General features: G+C 45.4%; 1 protein-coding gene across 1 annotated transcript in view; it reads right to left on the bottom strand.

The window, feature by feature from the left end:
* Window positions 1-10,256: 10,256 nt before the first annotated feature.
* FANCC (FA complementation group C) overlaps window positions 10,257-24,639 on the bottom strand; it is a gene marked incomplete at both ends in the record, with an annotated part of 175,902 nt that continues 161,519 nt past the window's right edge. The window contains 4 exons of the mRNA XM_084238295.1: window positions 10,257-10,400; window positions 16,477-16,683; window positions 20,929-21,103; window positions 23,333-23,414. Of these exons, the coding sequence (XP_084094421.1) occupies window positions 10,257-10,400; window positions 16,477-16,683; window positions 20,929-21,103; window positions 23,333-23,414 (608 nt within the window). The remainder of the gene's footprint in view (window positions 10,401-16,476; window positions 16,684-20,928; window positions 21,104-23,332; window positions 23,415-24,639) is intronic.

A 24,639-nucleotide genomic window follows, 5' to 3' on the forward strand; every position in this document is an offset into this window, starting at 1 on the left:
GAAAGAATTGTAGCTTCATGGTTTTATCTGCTTTAATAAATAAGCTGAGGAAGAGAGAACTGCAGAAATTGTGGCTTCAGCACTGGAGGCAGAGATTATGTTGTGGAGCAGGAAGTGCTGATCAGGAATCCAGAGGCAGACAGACAGACTGGTATTTGGGCAGTTGAGTCATGGCCACAAACTTCTACAACTTGGGGTGATTAAAAGCTCCCCATTCCTCAGGCCATCCTCCCTCTGTGTTAGGGATCTTACCTACACAGATCTTACCTAACAAGCTAATCTTCATTTTTTTTTTAAGATTTATTTATGTATGCATACAAGAACTGGGGTACAGGCCAGAGGTGTGCGGGGTGAGAGAATTCACCAGAGACAGAGTGGGAAACAGAACAGGCAGATGGACTGAAATACACTGCTGAGGGGAGCAGTGGGCAAGTCAGGAGAGGTCTGCTGTGCCATGTGGGTAGCTCCCTGGCAGGGGATCAAGTTTGTGCTGCAGTGGCTGTGGACAGCTTTATAGGTTGCGTCTTAACCCCTTGCATCACCAGGGAGGCCCACAAGTCGTCTTTCTCTAGAAAACTTTTATGTCCAACACTACATACTTCCAATGAATTAGCTATAAAAATGCCATAGGCTGATGTAAGTTCAAGGATATGGCACAGATGTCTCTTTTTAAAGTCAGAAGGTACCGGGGGCATCTTCTCAGCATGTAGAAGTAAGCCTCTCTCAGAACAACAAACACGAATTTTCCTTTATATACTGATGATCACAACTTTGTCTTTTTTGCATACATTAAATATGCAAGGAAATATAAATATGGAAGCAAAGACTTAAGTTTTCCTCCACCTGTTCCTTTCTCCAAACCAGTCACCATCAGGAGGAGGTTGGCAGGCCTCTCTGGCCCAGACAAGCCTGAGCCCGGGCCCCTACTTTCTACACAGATGAGAGCAAGGCATATGCTGATGTTTCCAGGTAATGGCACATTTCAAGATTGGTGCACCCTTCAGACTTGGCTTCATTTTGAGGTCCATTGATGCACCATCCTATAAGTTGTGGGGTGGTGATGCACAGAGGCCTGTGGTCCTTTCTTCAGGTCCCAGCCCTGTGAGATGACAGCCTCTAACTTCCTGGGCTTCCGTTTCCTGCCCATAACTGTGGATGAGTTTGTTCGGTGTTGGTGAGAATTAAATGAATGAATTTATGTAAAGCCCTAATGACAGGGCCTGGCACCAACAATTAAAGTCTGCGTTACTCTTTATTGTTTTTGTGGTGTACTTCACCAGCCTCTGCAGTGAATCTTCGTTTCCAGTGGGCAACTCTTGAATCTCTTGGGGCCAGCCAAGGCCGTGAATGACCCACTTCTCAGGGCGTCCACACCCCACTTCTTAGATTCGCTAGTCCCGGTGGGATCCATGCAATCTGAACCAAGGAGAGGATTTTGTTACTGGATAGAAGGATATATAATTAAAGACTTTAATATCTATTTTGATAGATTGATGTAACATATTTGCCATTTTAACCATTTTCAAGTGAATAGTTCGGTAGCTTCAAGTCTCTTCACATGGTTGTGCAACCACCTTCACCATCCACCTCCAGAACTTTCTCGTCTTCCCAAACTGAAATGCCGCGCCCATTAAATGCTGACTTTCTGTTCACTCTCCGCCCCGCCCCACCCCCTCCAGCCCCTGGCACCCACCTTTCCTCATATTTTCTTTCCCTACCAATATGACTGTTCCGGAGACCGCTGTGAGTGGAGACACATTGACACGTGGCTTTTGGGAACTGGTTCATCTCACTTAGCGAAATAGCCTCAAGGCTCACACCTCCTGTTGCCTGTGTCAGCACTTGGCTCCCTCTGAGGGAGCCCACGCATTGCTTGCTCAGCCCCTGTCCACGCACACTGTGCCACCCCTCCGGGCTCTTGAGGACACGGCTGCCATGAACGTGACGGACAGCTACCACTCGCGCTCCAGCTTGCAATTCTGTGGGGGACACTTGTAGAAGTGGAACGGGTGCGAGTGTGGCTTCCTTGCCGCGCTGCTTCCAGGATGTCTGCATGGAAATGTCGCTATCTAGCAAGCTGACCACAGACCGGAGGTGTCCAGCAGGGGAGGGGAGGGGGGGTCAGAACAGGGGACTGTGATGAGGGAACCACACCTGAGGGGAGAAACCAACTACTGCACACGGATGAACAGTGATGTAAGAATGAGAAGATTAAAGTAAGGGAATACTGCCATCGGACCACTCGTCTCCCTCCCCGTAGAAACTTGCCTTTGCCCCCTCCCTCGCCAGGTGTGGCAGGACCCATTTCATCTCTTCCAACCTGACATGGAAAAATAGTTTTATTAATTTGCGTTTCTCATCAGTTGTGTTAAATATTTGCTGTTCGTCTTTGCAAGGCCATGTCTATTTCCCCTTCTGTGAATTGCATGTGGCGTTGTCTCTAGTCCACGAGTCTCTTGGGCTGAGGGCCTTTTTCTTATTGATTTGTAGCAGACCTCTAGAAATTAGACTATTAGTTCTTTTTTATGTGTTGCATAACAAAGAAAACTTTTTTTTTTTCCAGTTTGATTTAGAGTTTTGGTTATTTGTTGTTCATCTCTGTTTGGTCACTTTCATTTGGTAGTTTTCTTTGGTCGCTTTGGGTTTTGCATCTTGCAGAGAAAGGGCCAAGTCAGGAGATTCTGGAAGTCAGCAGTCACGTGGCTGGAGCCTCAGGTCCCTCCTCGTGTCACGCAGAGCCACCTTCTCCCCCGCAGCCCCCCAAAGACTGAAAAGTCTCTGAAGGGGCAGGGCCGTGAACTTGCAGAACACATGCAGGGCTTGAGGGTGGGTGAGGGTCAGGCCAGAGGGACTGAAATCAGCTTATGTGAAAGTTTGCAAACCAAAGATGAGCAAGATAGTCTAAATGAAATACAGGAACGTTCCTTTCACATTTGGGAGCAAGGAAGTTCTAATTTTACAAACTCGTGTTTTTCTGTGTCTGAGCAATGGACTACCTTCCTTTCCTCCTGCCCCCATTCCCCTTTTCTTTCCAAGTGGAACTGCTAGAATCTTCTCTGGAGAAAACGCCCAACTCCAGAGAGCAGACCTCCAGTGACAGAAGTTTGGTAAAGAAAGAGTGGGGTATTTTGTTTTTATGTTTATTTTCATTTAAGAAGTAGAAGTCCAACTTGATTTCCCAGCACTTTTTTCCTGTTGATCAAAATTCCTTTATTAAATTCATAATCAGATTAATCCAAGAAATAGTGACACCTTTTACGCCTGACACTATTCCAGGCACTTATAATGGAGTCAGCAAAAGAGTAAACATTTAAGTAATTCCCTCGTGGCTCGAAGGTGTTGGGTATTAGGGACAAAAGCCAAGGTAGTGCTGGGTAAGGGGGGAGGGTCAAGGGAGCCTCATGGAGGTGATGACGTGAGCAGAGGAAGGAAATGGCCTGCATGTCTGGGGGTTCAGGGCAACCCACAGGGGCACTGGGGTGGGAGTAACTGCTACAGGCCCACACGGCTGGAGCAGGTGTGGTGGGTGGGTAGCTGCAGGCAGGATAGTAGAGGCATTAGGAGATGAAGTGGAGGGTAAATCGGGTCTAGACTGCATAGGGCTTCTACGTTAAGTCTTCACTTGAAGTCTTTTGAGATTTACTCTGACAGGGACCTTTGGGTGGTCTTTGGACAGTGGCATGACAAGATGGTACTAGGAAAGGACAAGGGCAGTAGCTGGGAGGCTGACAGATGATGTGTCTAAGACACGGTGGCAGCAGTGGAGGGCAAGAGGTGGTCAGATTCAGGAACGTCCTAATGGATTAGATGTAGCTGAAAGAGGGGAGTCTAGAATAACTAGAAGATTTGGCCTGAGTCATGTTATGACTCAATTGAGCATCACCACCAGCTGACGGGAGACTGGCTGGGGGTGGAGCCGATGGAATCAGCTTTGGTTTGAGATGGTTGTCTGATGTCTGACAGGCAGCGGGGTACTCTGGTCTATGGTCCTGAATGAGGGTGTGGCCCCTCTGTACACAGGTGGCAGTGAAAGCCCAGTTGAGTGAGGGCGCATAGGGCAGAGGCCCAAGAATGGATCCACTGACCACTGGGAAGAGGTCAAGGGTTGAGCAGAGACCAACTCTCAGACTGAGCATAAGCCTTGGAATGTTCTGTCAGACAAGGGAGGAGGGATGATGGGCCAAACGCGTAGGCCAGTGGGAGGCCTGAGAACCCTTGGCTAGACAGGGAGGGCTCCCTGGCCCAGCTGAGGGCCTGCTAGTGCTCTCTCAGGTCCCATCAACTGTTGTAATGACTCAAACTAGTGCCAGTAACTGGTGCACATTGCCAGACTCCATTATACAACACTTCCAGAATTCTCCTGGATGTTCCTGAAGGTTATTTTTTTCCCTATAAAAATTTTGGAATCAGATTACCTAGTTGTCATAGTAGCATCCTGGTAAGTCTAACTACTCTTTTTTTTTTATTTAAAGATTTTTTTATTTATGCATACAAGAACTGGGGTGTAGGCCAGAGGCACAGGAGGGTGAGAGGATTCAGCAGAGTGAGGACCAGAACAGGCAGATTGACTGAAATACACTGCTGAGGGAAGCAGCGGGCGAGTCGGGAGAGGTCTGCTGCGCCATGTTGAGTAGCTCCCTGGCTGGGGATCGAATTCATGCTGCAGTGGCTGTGGATTGCTTCATAGGTTGCGTCTTAACCCCTTGTGCCACCAGGGAGGCCTCAAGTCTAACAACTCTTAACAAAAATTCCAGGATGTCTTCCCAAAAGGAAAGCACCACGAGTTTGAGCAGGGGTTCTCAATGAGGGAGGGATGGTGACAGGGCAATCTTCCAGGGACACTAGCAGTGCCGGGAAGGTCTGGTGTCATTGAGGGGCTGGCACTAGTGGGAGAGGCCAGAGTAGGCTCCACCATCCTGCAAAGCACATGCACCTCCTCTACCCCTGAACATTCTGGGTCTCAGGATTCACAGGGCCTGAGGTGCCTGCAGACTGGCTTCTGCCAAGGGCCCTCTCTACCTTTTTTTGAGTGTTAGACTATTCCACGGTACTCGACTTTCTCAAATACTCTAGAAGGGTCGAAAAAGAGGCAATAGAGACAATATATAGTGTTGTGGGCATTATTTTCTTCAGCCGTGCAGGTCCTGACCTCTTCCTGTCCAAGGGTGACACAGTTGGTGGTGTAAGGATAACCAATGATGTCAGGATGAAACAAGGCAGACACTTGCTTTCCCAGCTCCCTTTTCAGCCAAATAGCAGGAGAGGACCTGGGCTCCTCTGGTCAGATGTGCCAGCCAGACTGGCCAGTGCTTTAAAGAATGGGCTAAAGGGCCTTCCTACTGGCGGTCACAGATGTTGCAGGGCACAGCCACAAAGGTTCTCAGTTTCAGGATTTTGTGGCAGTAGCAGCAGTTTCCTCAGGCCTCTTGAAGTTGGGCTTGAGGCACTGCAGCTGGCTGAGTAGTACTCAGCCTGCCAGGTCATGTCATGGTTATGTCAGGAATTGGAAAGGTTCGTCCTACAATATACACTTTGTTGTCACTAGTCTGAATGTGAGGGATAAGATTTGCACCCTTGGTATAATCACTAGGCAACTGGATTTTGAAGACTTTAAGATACACATTTGCCTTAATTTTGGGTCTTCTGGAATAGCTTGGTGCTGATTAGTAACAGAGTTGTTTGGCCATGGAGTCCATGTCAAAACCCACTTCCAGCACAGGGGTGGAGGTGGGGAGTAGGGGTAATGGATGGGGGTGGTAACAACTTGAAAGGGAAGAACAGAAAGACAGAGACAGCAACAGTTAAAATTCATTTCTCTTCTTTGGAAGCAAAATCAATGTGGATTCCTCACGTGTTCTCGCTATGCAAACAATGCAGTGCCTCCCCGGCCCTCTGAGCAACGTAGGATGGGCTGGGTTTGGATTTTCCTTAACTGTCTAGCGTGTCTGCTCTGACTCCCCAGCTCCCCATCAGTGCCTGTTTTTTGGTTTTCACTCCTCACATGGTGGCTTCTCCTGTCCTCTGGACGCTTCCTGTTTGGGGCCAGCACCCTGTGCCACGACAGGCAGACAGGCTGAGTGGACAAAGGCTGGTGATACACTAAAGCAAGGCTGCCCCAGGGGCTTCTGCAGAAACCTCTTATCTACTCGCCACCTTTCTCAGAGGCCTCTGGACACAGTCGAGGTCTTCATTGCTCCTGGCGGGAAGCAGTGAGAGGCCAGACGTCCAAGCTAGCTGTCAGGCTGCAGTATAACCAGGGTCAGCTGGGGGCCTATAGGCGACAGCTCTAACAGGGTGGATTCCTTCTTCCAAGATGCCCAGGGGCTCTGGGGAACCTGGGCACAGGGACCATGGTTGAAACAGCAGCAGAGTGGGCAAGAGGGTGCTGGCCGTGTCACCAAATTCTCTTTTCAGAAATGGGGAAAGAACAATTCAAGTTACACTATGTGGAAATATTTAAGTCTGGTTCACAGAAAAAAAAAATACAATATACAAAATGTGTGTGTGTGTGTGTGTGTGTGTGTGTGTGTGTGTGTAGCATTTCATTTGGTATATAATGCATTGGAGACTGCCCTGTTGACTGTCTCCCCTATGGTCACCCCCTCCCCTGTGGAAATGGAGCCTCAGTTGTTAGGTATCTGATGGCAAGAGCCCCAGGCCCACAGATCACCTATCATTGGTCTTTTCTAGAGGCAGATGATCTAGGTTTTGTATGATCTGCAGTTTCCATAACTGGGGAGTAGATGGAAGCTTTTTATGAGAAAGGTAATATTTAATGTGAATACAAAATTAGGTGCAACATGACTTTTTTTTTAGAATGAAAAAACATTAAATGACAAAATTAAAAAAGCTAAATTTCCACAAGTGTCATAATGTCTGTGTGCATTAGGGTGATAGGCCTTTCTTCCCTCTAGTTTTGGGTTCTTTCCTTTTTGACCCCCCTTTTTTAAGACAGTGATTTTATATATATAAAAAATATATATAGTTTCTTGTTCGTTGCTTTTACATATTTTCTACAGAAGGAAGAGAAAAATAATTCCACTTTAGCAAAAACTTATTGAGACTTTAGAAAAATGTCTCCACGTCACAGCCTTTTTTGGCAATGTAAAATCTGTGTATTGCTATCAGATCTCTTGAAAACCTCTGTCAGGTTCATCCCAGCCACCAGCTGTATGATTTGGAAGGATTTCCCCTCAGTCCCTGCATTCTCTCTCGCACACCCCACATACCTCGGGGTGGGGGGCACAAGCCATGCTTCTGTGGTGCCACAGTCACTGGCCCTGCAGCTTTGTTCTGGGAGCGGTGGCTTTGCCGGGTGCTGCAGTCACCGCAATGGGCTCTGATGTGACGGTGAGCTACACGGGCGCCCGAGGAAATGCAGGCCAAACCACTGTGCATTCAAATTCCTCAGTCAGATCCTGGGGGTGCTTATGGCTGCCCTGTGACAGCCAATGTGAAGGGAGGTGGGAGGAGGGCACAGAGACTTATCTTTGCAGTTGCAGTTAAAATTCTTCTTACAAATTTAACAAATGACCGCGGGCATGCCTTACTAGGGGCTTCTCCAGGGTCTTGGAAAGAGCCAGGCAGAGAAAGGCCTGAAGCTCCAGCCTCATTAACATTCTGGCCTTGGCCTGTCAGGGAGGCAGGACGCCAACTCTGCTATGGGCAGTTCAGCCAACATGCCGCGGGGCAGAATAGGGGGTGACAAGGGGGACTCAGTTGTTCTTTTCATTCTATTGGATGCTGTTGGCAAAGCCTGAACTTGGCAGTGTTCTTTCAACCTCAGAGAGGAAAGCCAGGTGACCTTAGTGAAGTCAACCCAGGGCATGAGGCTGCTGTGTGACTTAATTAGCCAGCTTTCTGGGTTTCTGCATCCAAGACCATCAGGTGTCATCGTTGCTGAAGCCACTGTTCACTGGCTGTTCTGCTGGTTGAACCTAGCACAGGCACCGTGTGATGATAAGAACCTGCTATGGCAAATCCTAGATACAGCCCCGCCTGACACGCAGCCCCACTGGGTGCTCTGGGTTTTCCAGTGGGGGAAGACTCAGTGGCCTTGATGGCCTTCCCGGCTCTTCCCCCAGTGTCTTGATGTGTTTTCATCAGGGCCCATTTTTTTAGCAGGACTCCCCCACTTTGCATTTCTTTCAAAAAACTAAACTCATGTGCTCAACTTTCCTAAAATCCCAAGATGGAAAGGAGGTAGTTTATAAATATTGATACTTCTGCCCTGACCAGGGTCTGGGTGTGGGATCACTCAGGAGTCAAGGAAGTGCAGGTATCTGTCTCTTTTGATTTTTTAAGAATGTTGCTTCCACTTCCCCAGTGCACTGCCCTCCATCTGGCCTTGTGGGGGATTCCTCAGCCCTCACAAGAATGAAGGGAATGTGACGGAGTAAACTCTTCTATGGAGTTAGCATGTGCTCGCACTAAGGGCCAGTGGCAGGCTGTGTAGCTGCTCATCCCATTTAGGGGACAGCTTTCTCTGGTGACACTTTCATTTTTTTTGCCCATTGGTTGAGCACCACTCTCTTTTATCAAGGTGGGAAAATACAAGGGGAGAAAGTCCAATCAGTAAGCAAACCAGTGCCTGCAGCCCCTTGATAGAAGTCTGCATGGACAGTGAGGGGTCACGTAAGTCATAGGAACTACCTGGCTGCTGGGAATTCACTGGGATGAAGACTAAAGTTCCGTAGGCTTAGATGTTGAAAGCTTGGGAGAGCTTAAGGGCTTTGTAAGGAAATGGGAACTACTGCAAACAAGTTGAAGTCAAGTCATGTCAGGAAGAAATCTTCCGGAAATGGAGCTTCAGCACTCTAAGGTGAGGCCACCATATTGTTTTCACTGTTTGTTGTGATGTACAGTGTGAATGATTTCCACATGGGCACACCCTCCACAGAGAGGTCTGAATCATGGGTACCTGCTTTAGGGGTCTCTCCCTGCAACCAAAATGTGCCCTGTTCTTCATGTCCATATAGGTTGGTCACAGCTTCCATAGCAAAGATCAACACAGGGGAGATGTTCTCAACTCCAGAGAAGCATATGAAAGTGGTAATGGGGATGGATGGTAGCTGCAACAAACTATCATTACACCTTTCATACTGTAACTTCTCAAAAGACAGCCCAAAAGGTGAAAAGTTCTTGGAATTATCCGCATTTTCAGGTAGAGCCATAAGCACGGCCATAACACCGAAACCAGTAATTCCCCTAAAAGCTCCCGCTATAATCCAACCAAACTTTACTCATACCTCAAACAGGAGCTAAACCTGAGGAAGATTCAGAAATTACTAACACTTAAACTGAAGGGGACATAAAAGTCTTAACTCACTTGACAAAAAGAATATACACAAAAGAGCATACCATCAATAGAAGAATGAGCCTGAAAGGAAAAAAATAATGTTCAACTGATACAAACTAAATATTAACCTTGGGATTACCAAGTCTTTACTGAAAATTTCCAAATCTCATTTCAGTTCATGAGACAACTGATAAATCATCTCTTTTAATGTTTCCTGAACACGTCCTATTCCTGCTCCTGTCAGTCAGGAAGTAACATGAGCTTATTTGGTAGCAGTCTTTAATGAGTATAAAGCAAAATCAGTTCCAGGACTGGCTTGATGTCAGTGCTATTCTGTGTTGCTCTCCACGGCAGGGCTAGTGCATGTGCCTGATATATAAGTGGGGGCCTGTCACCCCCACTTGTCACTAGGCTATTTCTCCTTGGCTGTTCAGAAGAGAGCTCAAGGGAAACTTGAGGGATCCTGACTCTCCTGATGACGAATCTCATAGAGAAATCCCTGTGGTTAAAAGAATTAGTGACAATTTCCTGATTTCTTAAGAAATCTATGGAAAAGGGCTAAGCTGCTTTCTAAATTGATTGCTTTCTAAATGTCTTGATCCAAAGACTTTGAAACATTCAAATAGTAATTGGACATCTTGACTTGATATGAGGGAAAAGGGAAATAACAGTCTGTTCTTTCATCCAAGCCTTTTCTCTCATGATTCTCTGATTAACTTCCTGGGCTGAGTAGGTACAGGGGATCTGAAGGAATAATCATGTCATTAAGGAAGAAATCTTAGTTTTTAACAAATCTTCGCACACTGTAAAATACCTACTCCCAGGTGTCCAGAAGAGACCTCTGGCTTATTCTCAGAACTCAGAGAGGCTCTCATTCCACTGACTTGTGGCTATAAGAGGCCATCTCATTATTTCGTCTTGTGGCCTCGGCAAGGGATGGCAGCTATACCTTCCTGGGCTACACTTGCCCACGCAGGGCTATAAGAAGCTCTCTGGCTAGTTTTCTTGACTCAGGTGCTTCCACAGAAAGATGATCCCATCTGTTTATGGTCTGGTCGAGAAAGCCAATAATCTCATGGGTTATCGCATCGGTGTGAGCCATCTGCAATAAGAACAGAAGAGAAAGCAGATCAAACACTTTCCTGACAGATGCATCCGCCTATCCAGTGGACCAACCATAACCATCCCATCCCCGAAAAGCAGCCTCATTCTGTTAACTCCAAATGGCTCTAGTTTTATTTTCAAGGTGATTAGCAAGGCAAGTTCATTCTCAGAGGTCAGCATTCCAGCGAGCAGTCATCTCCTGCTCTCTCTCTCTCCCGACAAATGGCTTGAGACTCACACTCATGGGGACTACAGACAAGCTTGGACGACTGTCATACGCCTGGGATTCTGCTATGAGGAGCCAAGGAAAATGAATGTGCAGTGGATTGACTTTTCGCAGAAGGTTGCCCTAACATGGGAACTGGAAATGCTGGGAGGGAAATGCCACCTGTTTTCACACAGCAGCTTTAAAAATGGCAATCTCGGGTGAACGGCCAGGCCCACTTGTTTTTTTCAGAGGCACCTAATGTTTCAACACCTGATTCTCATAGGAAAGCAGGAAACACAGGCATTCTTAGTTCTGGTAAATACAGCCTTTGGGCATTCTTGGTCACTGGAGCCTATAAGTACTTTCCTAAGAATTTTGGTTGAGCGAAAGGGTGAGAAGTTCACAATTGAGCATCATGAAGAACTGACTGTGAATTTTTAGACACAAGTATATTAAGAAGACCTATGTTTTTTTTTTAAATAATCTTTTTTTTTTTTATAGAGGCATGTTTTATTTATTTATTTGTTTGTTTGTTTGTTTTGTTTATACAAGCACTGGGTACAGTCAGAAGCACGGGAGGGTGAGAGAATTCACCAGAGCCAGAGCGGGGAGCAGAACAGGTAGAAGGACCGAAGTACACTGCTGAGGGGAGCAGCGGGCGGCAGGAGAGGTCTGCGCGCCATGTGGGACCCTCCTCCGGAGGCCGGGGAGCAGCTGGAGATCGAACTGGCGCCGCACAGGCCGCGGGCAGCTTCGCAACCCAGCGCTCAACAGCTGCGCCACCGGGGAGGCCCTGTTTTTTGTTTTTTTTTTTTAAATTATGAAGATTTTTTTTTTTTTAAGATTTATTCATTTATCTATACAAGCATTGGGCACAGCCAGAAGCGCGGGAGGGTGAGAGAACCCACCAGAGCCAGAGCGGGGAGCAGAGCAGGCAGAAGGACCGAAGTACACTGCTGAGGGGAGCAGCGGGCGGCAGGAGAGGTCTGCACGCCATGCGGGACCCTCCTCCGGTGGCCCGGGAGCAGCCGGGGACCGAACCGGCGCTGCAGGGGCTGCGGGCAGCCTCGCAACCCAGCGCCCAACCGCTGCGCCACCAGGGAGACCCGAAGACCTATGTTTTTTGAGAGTAGTCGACTTGTTTTTGTGTATGTGAGTTTATGCTGACCCCAGAATCAGTGTTCAGCCTCAGCAGCCCAAAGCCAGCAGCAACTCCCTCTCTAAGTTGGGTCATTCTGGTAGGTTCACCGACCACCCCAGCTCCCCAAGGACCATCCTGGTCTGAGGACTTAAAAGTTCTATAGCCCAGGAGACCCTTCCCTCCTGGGTCATAACCTTCTGACTCCAGATCAGAGACACTCTGACAGCAGCTGACTATACAATACTGCGAGCAACCTCGAGAGCCAAGTGGGGCTCTGCTGGTGGGGATGGGGGGCAGATGCCAGTCCGCTGGGCTCTCCGTGGCTCTCAGCGTATCACCATCACTTGGTTTTTGCTAAGAAATCACAGATGCTGTTGATGACCTTCGTCAGAATCAATCTCCATTCTTTGTGGACAAAATAATGTTCCCCTCCTGGCATGTCTTCCAGAGGAGACTCAGCCTCCCGCTCCATGTGGTCCTGGGCCGACCAAGTCAGCAGCAGAGCAGTGTGGCCATGACTGGTGACTGCAGGTCGCATCTTCTCCACAGGCCAGTTCAACTCCAGTCCAGGTCTCCAGGCACGTTTAAAGTTTACCTCACTGCAGCCAAGGGCAGTAGCCCAGTTCCTTGCAGGCCTGGCTGAGGTGTGTCGTGTAGGAGTTAAGTTCATTTTGGCTTCAAGAACTATACATAGATTTCAGATTCTTGCTAACTTTTGGCTGTTATTGCTATGGCCCAGTAACAGAAGACAAAAGGTGAGGGAGAGAGAAACAAGCTCAGGGTGAGGGTCCTATGGGGAGTGAAGCCAAAGCCTTTCTCCCACTAAGCCAACACTGCCACCGTCTGGCCACCAGGCAGGGTAGGGGGGAAGGACATAAAAGGTCGGCAGCTCGCAGAGGGCTCTGCCCATCTGTCCTGTGTATTAGCTGGGGTGCTGTCAGTCTGTCCTTTGGCTACCACAGGAAGCCTTGAGTTAGGAAGGCTGATACACTCGTAGAAACCGCTTCAGAACATCTGCAAGGATGGCATCTACAGGAGACACTCTCAGCTGTTATGGATTCAAGATGCACAGATGGCAGCACCTACCCACTGGAGACCAGTACATAAAGATGAACACCAGGGTGAATTTTGTGCAGCTGAGCTTACTTAACAAAGTGTAATGGCAGATGCACTGGAGTGTTCTTGCCTCCAAGCTCAGGTGCAGGTGAGCAGTGTGGATGCGTGGCTGGGATTGAACTGTGTTGGGGAAACAGCTACCCAGCACAGGCAGCAGACTTAAACTTCCTGCCGAGCCCTAGCAACTCATTCACAGCAGCTCCTCTGCAGTGAGTCTTGTGGATGGTCCACTTTGAATGTGGACTGTTTCCCTGGAATGAATGGAAATGTGGTTGGAATAACAGGGAGATGTGGGTATCTCCAAGGAGCTTTCTCTGGATTTTGTTCTGACATCCCTGGTCTAGGAACAGGGTGAGCTCTAGTGTGGGCCTGCTTATCCACTCCAGGGAGAAAGGAAATAAGAGGAGCAGGAGGGGCATGGGCAGGAGGTTAGAGGTCAGGCAACAAAAATGCTTCCAACACTTTCATGATTCAAAAGTGCCTGCTGTTAATTTTTAAAAGTAACTTTAGAGCAGATTTAGATTTATAATTGTATTGAAGACAATACAAAAATCTGATTGCCCCCTCCCCCCCTTCCCCCCAATCAACAACATCTAACATTTGTATGGTATATGTGCCACAACTAGCCAACAGATACCTAATTGACTAGTGGTCAGACTGTATTCTGATCTCCTCAGTTTTCCTTTGATGTCCTTCTTCTGCCTGAGAATCTCATCCAAGATACGTTATATTTAGTCATTTCTCCTTAGGCTTTTCTTGGCTGTGATGGTTTCTCAGATGTTCCCTGTTTTGGATGAGCTTAACAGTTTTGTGGGGCACTGGTCAGGTATTTTGTTAAATGCCCTTCACTTAGGGTTTTTCACTTGTCTTTCTCATGATTAGACTGAGGTTATACATTTTGGGCATGAAGACCAAAGTGGTCTTTACATTATATCAAGGATTCAAACTGTCAACATGACTAATACCCACCAATTTTGACCCTGATTACCAGAAAGGTGGTTATTACAACTTACTTACACCTGGCCAGAAAGAAAGTTCTATGGCATACAGACATTTTTGAGCTCTCACCTACTAAATTCTCCACCCGAAATACACTGGGAAGTGAGGTGTGTGTTTTTTAAAAGCATGCCACAGATCATTGAGGTAGGGTGGGCCCTGAAGGAGAAAACATCCAACATGCAATGTTTCAGTCATTTCCTGCTCTTGACCATGCCCAGGCTTGCCGGAGGTGGGGACTGCCAGGTTGGATGCTGGGACTCCACTCCACAGGCTGTTTGACCAGGACTGAGGAGAGCATCCTGGTCACTGGGTCTGAGGTTCCTGATAGTCCCACTTGCCCATAGTTCACACCCCCCTCAAGCAGAGGTGCCCTGGATGGCAGCAGGAGTACCCCTCTGACCCTGGAGGTATTCCTTTTTGATTTGGTTGCTGGTTGAGAGGGTATTTTTTATCTGTGGAAATTCATCAGGTGTGCATTTTCTGTATGTATATTATATGTAAATATTATATGTAAAGTAAAAACAAAACAGTAATAAAAGTAATAAAAACTTGAAGAGCGAAAGTGTTGATTTGAATTTGCTTTGTTGATTTTTATTTTAAAGATGAGCATTTTTTACTCCCATGTTCACTGTAGCCCTATTTATAATAGTCAAATTATGGAAACAAACTAAGTGTCCAAGGACCAAGTAGTGGATTAGAAAATGTGGAATATGTACACAATGAAATACTACTCAACTATGAAAAAAGATTACCTCTTGCCATTTGCAACAACACAGAACTGGAGGGGATTATGCTAAATGAAATAAGTCAGGAGTATGACAATACTGGATGGTTTCACTTATGCAGAATATAGAGAAATGAAAGAAAGAGTAAGACAAAACCAAGCCAGTAACAAATCTGGCTGTGGAACTGAGGATAAAACAAGAGGGAGGGAGAAGGGAGAACAAAGGGGTAGGTGCACAATGGACTACGGTGAAGGGTTGAGGATGTCTGGGTGGAGGGTGTGATGTGGTGCAGGAATGTGCATCTGAGGAGGTATGATCCTATGCCTTTGAATCATGTACAGTGTTGTAAACCTATGTTACCCTGATTAAAAAAATTACTAAAAAAATGAGCAGTTTAATTGTATAGATATAAAACGTGCTATTTCAACTATCTTTTAGTGTAAGTCATTGGCATGAAGTAAATTTATAATGTATAACTATCCCCACTACCCGCTTCTAGAAATTTTTCATCATCCCAGTGAAACTCTGTACCCATTAAATATAAACTAACCCTTGCCCCCATAGCCTTTGATAATTCCTATTTTTCTGTCTCTATGGATTAACCACTCTAGGTACCTCATATAAGTGGACTCATATAATATCTGTCCTTTAATGTCTGGCTTATTTCACTCGGCATGTCTTTGAGGTTCATACATGTTTTAGCATGTGTCAGAATTTACTTCCTTTTTAAGACAGAATAATATTCCATTGTGTATACACACTGCATTTTGTTTATTCAGTCATCTGTTGATGGATATGTTTGCTTGTTTCCACCTTTGGCTATTACGAATAATGCTGCTATGAATATGGATGTAGAAATATCCATTTGAGTTCCTGTTTTTAATACTTTTGAGTATATACACAGAAGTAGAATTTCCTGGATCATATGGTAATCCAATGTTTAACTTTATGATGAACCACAAAACTCTTCCTCAGTGGCTGCACCACTAATATTGCCGACTGGAAGTGTACAAGTGTTCAATTTCTCCTCATTCTCACTAACACTTGCTGTTTTTCATTTTGCTATGTTTTGTTTATGATAGCCATCCTAGTGGGTGCAGAGTGGTATTTCCTTGTGTTTTTGATTTGCATTTCCCTAAAATGGGTCATGTAGTTGAACATTTCTACTTCTTGGCCATTTCTATATCTTCTTTGGAAAATGCCCACTTTTGAACTGTCTTTTTTTTGTTGTTGTAAGAACTCCCTATGTACCCTGGATACTAATCCTTACATAATTCCAAATATTTTTCTCCCATTCCATGAGCTGTCTTTTTACTCTCGTGATTGTTCCCTTTGATACAAAAAAGTTAATTCTGATGAAATCCATGTTACCTTTTTCCTTTGTTGCCTGTAACTTTGGTGATATTCTCTGACAAATCATTGCCTATTCCAATGTAAAAATGCTTCTCAGTTTTGATATGTGGGCTGTTCTTTAACCCTCATGTCTGGGCTTTAGGGAGGAATACTTTGTAATTGGCACTTTGAAAATTTAACAAATGAAATTCTTTGAACCCCTCCAGTGAGCACATTCTCACCGAAGTCTTACTTCTCACAGGGATGAAGAGAACTGACAAAATAGTACCTGGGAGATGGGAGGCCTAGTAAGCTATGACCTGGAAGGAGTCACCTCCTTTTTCTGAGCCTAGAGTTTCTCTCCTATGAAGTGTAGGTGTTGTATGGCACGGGGTCAAGGACCCATCCCAGTTGTCAGCCTCACTGCCTGTCTGTACAGGTTTGGGCAGCATCCAAGTACACAAGTACACACACTCCTCACAGGCCAGGCCCCTCCTTGGAAGGTACCCCTCCTTGTGCTCAGAACTAGGAACTAGACAAGAGGGAGACTTACGAGGGTGATGACTTCCTGCGCAATCAAGCGGCCTCCAGGGGCCCAGAGCAAGAAGTTCAGGAGGAGGTGCCGGATCAGCTGTCGACACGTGGGCAGTCTGGGGACCCCGTCTCTGCTCTCTCCAGCTGCTGCCTGCACCTCGCTGACTGAGAGGACAGGACTTCTGAACAGCTTCACAAGACGGCTAAGGACTGCTTTCACCTCCATCTGGGAAGTAGCATGGCAATAGCAAGACATTAGGATGGAGTCAGGACACGATGGTTCTAGGATTTACTCAGTACTTTGAAACCACCCCCAGAGAAAGGCGAGGGCTGGCATCCGAGGTGGGCAGACAGAGGCGGCCTAAGTCTGGGTTTGCACACTGCTCCACACAAATCCAAATGGGCGTAATGGAAATTTCTTGACTTTCTTTCGTCTTGCTCACTAAGCAGCCAGGGCACCATGCCAGGAATTGACCTTTTTTGTATAAAAGGAAATGGAGAAAAGTCCTCAGCAGAATGTAGTCAGATTTTTATATTGTGGGAAAAAAGAACAAAAGGCTCCTTGAAGACTTGCTCACTATCATTGCCACAAATCAATTAAAGCCCCATGCAATCGGACCTCCGCTGAGCCAGTGTTCTGATAAGAATGAGGTTTTTCCTTTTGCCTTTTGCTATCTTTGGGGGCTTGGAGGGGGGAGGAAACACATACGCAGACACACACACACAGCATTTGTTTTGTTTTAGACACTGGGACAGTCTGTTCCTACATGTTTAAAGCTCAAGTACAGGTCACAAGCCTGTAGAATCCATATAATAATGGTAATTGTTATAGATCTGTGGGTTGCTTTTGCATAAAAATTATTTATTTCATGCTAAGATTTCTGCTTGCTACAAGAATGTACACCAAGTTGTGATTTGGAAAACAAAGTGAAAACTGAAAGTCGTAGCTCCAAAATGCCACATGGAACTCATGTTCCATCATTTTTGAAAGAATACTTAGGCGTAGTCTGAGAATTCCCATGACCAATTTTATGGATTTCGTGTGAGTTTTTTCCCTGGAAGTTAAGGGCTTATTCAATGAGATCTGTCATAAACTCCGGGACACTGGGAGTGCTGTGTGAGCTGTTCTGACCACAATACAAGACCGTGAGAAACTACAGCCTGTGGCTCTTCCACGGGAATGCCAGCACCCCAGCCGGAGGGCTGTGCCCACACCACCTCTCTCCTCTTGTGCTGCTCTCATCTGGTGGGATCTGTGGGAGTCACAGAGCTTCTTGCCATCCCAAATGGGTCTTTCAAAGTCCCATGGCACAGGAAGCCCTCATATCCATTTTCTTCTTGACTGGAATTTCGTCTTCTACCCTTGTTCCATATTCCCTAGACCTGGTCTTCCTATTTCATCCCAGACTCTCTTTTCCTTCAAATGCCTTCCATTTCCTTAAGCTTCGATCTGACATGTCAACAACTGTAAATGCTTTCTAGTTTTTTCAGGAGAATATAAACTTTCTTTTCTAAGTATTACTTTTTATCTTGCATTATGAAAAATTACATTCCCTGTAGAACATTTGAGCTTTAAAAAAAGAAAGAAAAAAACTAAAATGACCTATAACTCCACCATCCATTGAGACTCACTATTAGTAACTGGGCTTACATTCTTGCTTTTTTTTCTATCTCTTATTAACACAGCACTCAAGGTGCATAATGTTCTATATCTTAAACTTTTCTCCACAATGCCTGATAGGCATTTTATCACATCTCTAGTACATACTCTTTGAGAACATGGTTTTTCATGGAAGAATGCCATTCCAAGTTTAGAACATGCCACAATTTACATAACAAGGGTTATTATGATTGAAAGTTTAGGTCATTTCCAATTACAATGTTGTGACTTTATTCCTATACACAAATCTTTGTATGGCTCTCTAATTTCTTCCAGAGGATAATTCCTAGAAGTGGAACAATATAGTTAGAAGATTATGAATCCTAGCCTTTTTCTTAAGGGTATATAAATAGCAGTATTTTTCATTTGTATCATGAGCCAATCAAAGTTAAGGAAAGATGATGACATGGGCTGCAGAAAACAGTTTGCAGAGGACAGTGGAGTCTTCATGCAGGTGGCACGTGTCTCAGCAGTGACAACTACCGTTGCCACCTCTGCTGACTCACTGTTCTTGAACCTCAAGATGACAGAGGCAACAGTTACATTGACAGAGCACTATCAGGACCAAGCCATGACTTTTGAGTTAATTATGTCCACTAAGGCAAAGGCACAGATACAGTCAAGCTAAATCATATCTCACAAAAATAACACTTCCAAGGTAATTTGGTTTGCTTCTCAAGTACCCAACAGACCAGTAAAGGGATTAAAGCTCACACAACCTGCGGGACATGAGGGATGTATTACTAGTTAAACTACATAAAACTAGGTCATGTTAACTCCTGGGATGTCACACACAGGAGTGCCTCAAGCTGGGTACACAGGAAGAAGAGACTCTGGGGTCACAAATGTGATGTGTGACTTCAGTCACAAGGTTGTGGGCTCTCTCTGAGAGGACAGGAAGTAAACAGATACACAGCACTAAACTATGCTGAGTGAGCAAATCCATTTTTACCCTGGGTGCCTAAGTTTCTACTGCATAAGAACTATGCATAATTTTAAAGAAAAAAAAAATAGGACCAAGTTAACCAGTAGGAAGATGTGCCAATGCAGAACTTTGTACAAATTAAGTCTTTTTTTTGTATACTTCAAAAGTGAATGTTAGGTCCAAATTTTCTGATCAATATGAAATTTAGCACATAACCTACCAACTTAGGTTACACATAATCAAATATAAAGGGTATACACAAGGGCTTAAGAAATCATTAGTGCTTTACCCATTTCAATTATTAAAATTAAGATGAAAACACTCTTCCTCCCTGGCTGCCTGAATATCTGTCACCATCATGAACAACACAGTAACTATTGGGAACAAGAAGTATGTGACCAAAACCCACTGCTTCAGTGGAAATAGTCACTGAATCCCTTCACTCTAGGAAGGTAACAGTGCCTAGGACAGAAACTCAGGAAAAACTAAAATGCATAAGACCACCCTAAATGTCATTTCTGTATTTGGATTCAGAACCCATTTTGTTGGTGACAAGACAGCTGGCTGTGGCATGATTTACAATTCCTGGGATGATGCAAAGAACAATGACTGCAAACATACTTGCAAGACATGGACTGCATGAGAAAAAGACCTGAAGACAAGGACACAAGAACAGAATGAAGAAAGTTGGGGGACTGCAAAGGCCAGTCATGATTCTGCAGTGACTTTATCTGTGGTGATCATGCAGATTTTTCATGAGAGGATTAATAAAGTCTTAAAAACGTAAGATGAAAACATTATTTTCTTAATGTGATATTTTAAAAGGGAAGAAACTGAAGGCTCTCTTTTACTTCAGACAGCATTCTTCAAATATGCATGTAGATTATTACCTTTTATTTATTTATTTATATATTTTATTTTTTAAAAGATTGATTTATTTATTTATACAAGCACTGGGTACAGTCAGAAGCACAGGAGGGTGAGAGAATTCACTAGAGCCAGAGCTGGGAACAGAACAGGCAGACTGGCGAAGTACACTGCTGAGGGGAGCAGCGGGTGGCAGGAGAGGTCTGTCGCACCATGTGGGGCCCTCGCCGGTTGCCAGAGATGGAACCAGCACTGCAGAGGCTTCAGACAGCTTCTCAGCCCAGCACTCAACCACTGCACCACCAGGGGAGGCCCAGCAGTTTAACTTTTTAAAACCAGCAAATAAATGTTTGTGAGGGAGGTGCCAATGCTTTTAATTAAAGCGTTGCTGCCTATAATTATTATATTCCATGCAAAATGACAACTGTCTTTGCCACAGTTAGTCTGTTCTCAACTTAGCTACTCTGTTATTTAGGAAACAGCCAAGTCCATTTTCAGAAGCTAAGTGGTTAATATCATGTGACCACTTTAGAAAAAGTTCTACACAAAGCCAGTTATGTGAAGATCTGCCAACTGATCCAAGAAGCAGTAAGTCAAGATGGAAGCTAACTCAACCAGGTGCTGATCACAAAGAGAGGACAGTGGCCCTGAGACATGTTCAGACCCTGTGTGGCAGTCCCATAGGGTAGGCCCCTGGGCCAGGCGCCATCTGTCAATGAGGGCACACATGGTAGCTGAGCAAGAACAGACAAGAGGGCCTCTGGGACAGAGGTGAACCTCCTCTCCACGGTGCTTCCCAGGACAGCAGGGTGGCTTGTCTCCAGTCAACTCCGTGAAGGCAGGACAATGTCTCCAACTACCAGCTTCACTGTCCCTGCCCCCGTCCCAACCAAGGAATCTGGGAGTCTTGGTGCTTATATGTCTGGGGATGCAGGGGCTAGATAAAAGTCAACCATAGCACAGGCCCCTCATGAAGGACCCTCTAAGCACTTGGAAGACCAAGCCCAAACTCCACCCACCATGGTCTGTGCTCTCTGCTGACTCCCGTCACATGGGCTGTAGTTGAATGCCAAGAGCCACAGCAGGGCCTCAGGGGGTTCAGCTTCTGACATCACCAACTGCTCAGCCGCAATATCAGCCCATCCTCCAAAGTGAATGAACAAAAACCAGTTCTCAAAGGGGCCTCCGTAGGACCTGGAACAGAACCAAAACACATGGCAGCCAGACAACATGATTTCTTTTTCTTTTCACTTCTTAGAGCAACAGTAATGTTTGCAAATGGTTGGCTTAAATTGTTCTTACCCACTGAAGTACAACTTGCAAAGAGCACAAGTTCAACTCAGAATAGCTCAGAATGCCACTCTGAACCCATCTCAGGACCTTCAAAGGCAGACTCTCAAAACCCCAGGTACCCCAAGGACGTCAATCTTCTAAAGCTTTACATCCAGGGACCCTGAGTGAGGACAGGTCTTTGAGAAAGGAAGATTTTGGCCCTTGACCAATAAGAATGATGTGAGAGGAGACCCTGCTATTGCTGCTCTGCCGTCAGTGTGGTGTACACAGCACAACTACTGTGTATGAGGTCTCCCTGCCACCAGGCAGCCACTAAGATAGCTCCAGAGCAAGAACTGAGGGGCTGCCTGGGGCCAGATGAAGACGTGGTGAGGGACACAGCCAGAAACATGCTGTTTCTCTTCTGACAAAAAAGGCTGGCATTTCAGCATTAAAAATTTTGTAAGAATTGTATACCCTTTCCTGTCATCATATGTGGATTAATGTTGAAAGATTAAAGATTTTGTGAAGCTATCCTGTCCCACTGGGGATGTGGAATTACAATAATTGTTTGAAGGACAGAATCTATTTGAGGTATGGAGTCATTAATTAAGCACAGTGACAGTCTCAGCACTTTAACAATCTCCCCTGAAGAAAATGGGGCAGGACTGGCCTGAGCTCAAGTTAGACCAGAACTTTTCTTCGGAACTCAGGAAGCTCCTGAAACAGGAGAGCTCTAAGCATCCTCTTTGTGGACTTGAGTCCAAATTCCTCTACTTGGCCCATGGGATTCCCAAGCTCTAAGCACTGTCCTGGTCAATCCTGGTCACTGTCCATATCTTCCCTGAGAAAAGTGATTAGGTGTTCTGAGTCTAGCTTGCAGACAATGGAAAGAAAAGGAAGGGGGCGGGGGTCGTCTTAATCACCTGACCTCACTAGAGGCAAGCCAATGTGCTCCATGGGCTGTATTAGTTGGGGCTGGATGACGATGTCTCAAGCCAGAAAGGTGCTCCACAGGGTCTCTTCCCTGCAGGCCCCATGGCTGATAAACAGGGCAGTCAGGCTCTCAAGCTTTCTGCACCCAGGTAGGCATGGGTCATTGTTCCTGGATCAGGTTCATGGCTGCCTTGTGGAAATAGGCTTGGCCACTGCCTCTTTAACCCATTAGTAACGAAGTATGCCAGGCAGGAAGTGGCAAACCTGTCGAGGCTGCCCCCCAGCCCCTGATGTGGCCCCTCAATCCATCTGGGTTAAGTCAAAATTAGGGTAGGCAGAGGTTTGGGATCTAGGTCCTGCTTTTCGACAGAGACAACCAGAAAGGGAATGTAAGGGCCTGACAGGGTGTTGCAGTTGTTAATATGGCCAACACTCTGAACCCCACTTGGTAGCCAATTCTTTTTGTCTCTTCTATTAGTAAGAATCTTGATGGGGGGAAGAGCGGGTAGCTAGCGCCCAAACCTGCATCATGACCATGAACACAAGAGCACCAACCAATTCTGTGAGGTTTGGGAGCTCGGAGTGTCACAAGGGAAAAGGGGCTAACCCAGTAGGTTAGCACAGAAAGAATAAAATACTCTGAAAACAAGGCAGGAAGAGGGAGCAGAAGGGTGTTCCACTACAAAGAACTGAGCAAAGCCTAACTGTTAGTGCTTTAAAGAAAATAATACATGAGAGGACTTAATATCAGAAAGTTAGAAATTAATTTGTTAGAATGAATCTTCTATTTTTACACAAATATTCATTTAAAACAGGAGGAAAACAACCACTTCCACGTGTGCAAATAGCACATCCTCCCCTAGAAGGGCAGAGAGGAAATGAAAGGACCAGGTTGGTTTCTCAACACATGAGCACTACTTTTTTCCTTGGGTCTATTCTTTTTTGTTGTTATGCTTGTATATTTCAGAATCTACTATTAGACATTAGGCATCACTCAGAGAGTTTTTATGCCAGGGACTCACAGCTGCATGCCTGCTGATTCTGAGCTGCCCAGTGGGTCAAGCACGCGCTCTGCTTCTCACACAGCAGTGTGCTCACCTGCGTGGGGGTAGTCAGGGGCAGAAGGCCTTCTTCAGTAAGCCCCGCTCAAGGAGAAGAGAAGGAGCACGAGAAACCACATCTCAAGCAGACCTAGGAACTGTTGTGTTTGCTTACCCATGAGACTGTTCTTCAACTATTTCTCTGAGCAGGTCAGAAATGTGTTTCAGCGGCTGGAGCCACAGCGCCTGCGGGGTATCTGCAGGCGGAGCAAGAGAGAGCACAGGGGAACTCAAAAAAAGTCAAACCTATTAGGAACCATCTGTAGGTAAGACCAGACGAGTTTCAGGGAAAGGCCTTTTGTCCAGTCCATGGAACCCACACAACCAATCTCACATTCCCAGCCAGTATCCATCTCTTAGGTCTGGGAAGAAAGGTCTGTCAGTGTTATTAGAGCTAAACGTCAAGGTTCTTTGACTCCAATATACTGAGGCCACAAAGACCTCTTAAGCAGTCTGCCCCACAACTGAGAAATGCTTGCTGAAGATGTCCCAGGGTTTTTCCTTTCTACCTACCCATGCCCCCTCTACCACCAATAATTTGTGATTTGAAAGGATATGGAGACTGTAATAAAACAGTAAAGAACATGACTGCAGGTTTATGAAAGGAGAGATTAAAACAATATGTATCATACAAACAAATGTCTTACGTTCATTTTTCTGATTTCATAATTGTACCATGGCTTTAAACACATGTAAGCATATGTTTATCTGTAGTTCTAAACAACATCTGAAAAGGTTATTACATTTTCATGAAGTGACAGATTCTATAATTAAACACATAAGATAAAAAGATAAAGTAACAGAGTAACCACTAATCCACAAATGTTACAGAAGAAAGAATCCTGGACTTTCTTTGTCCCTCCTTGAATTCCCAGAACTTTTGACACAAAACCTTTTGGAGGCATGTTTCGTTTTCTACTTTGTATTAGTTGTTTAGACACATCTCACTTTCTGTACACTCTGCATGTGACTCCTGGCTAGTCGAAGTTTGTAAGTTATCCATCCTATTTGCCTCACAGGACTTTACAGTGAGCACAAAATTAATTTTTGATGAATAGAAGGTTATGCTATTAAACAACACTTTAGTTTGTGAATATAATGTTCATTTTTTTCCTAAAAGTACTATGTAGTAAACTGCTCTAGGAACTAAGAACAATTCTTGTTCTGTTGCTTGAACTGACTTATTTTGTTTTGGACATATCTCTAGGATGATCACATAAAGGAAGAGATAAATAGGCTGAGTTTATGCTCCTACAATACCTTAGCTTTTTGTTTGTAGATTTACAAACCTAAAACAAATAACAATTTCAATACCTTTTCTGGAACTCAGAGACTGACCTTAGGCATTAACAGTCCTGAAACTGCATTAGTGTTTCTGGAAGATGAATTACAGCTTTTCTGTCTTGTTCTTAAAATTTCCCC

This window comes from Talpa europaea (assembly GCF_964194135.1).
Source record: "Talpa europaea genome assembly, chromosome: 7".
Taxonomy (NCBI): Eukaryota; Metazoa; Chordata; class Mammalia; order Eulipotyphla; family Talpidae; genus Talpa; species Talpa europaea.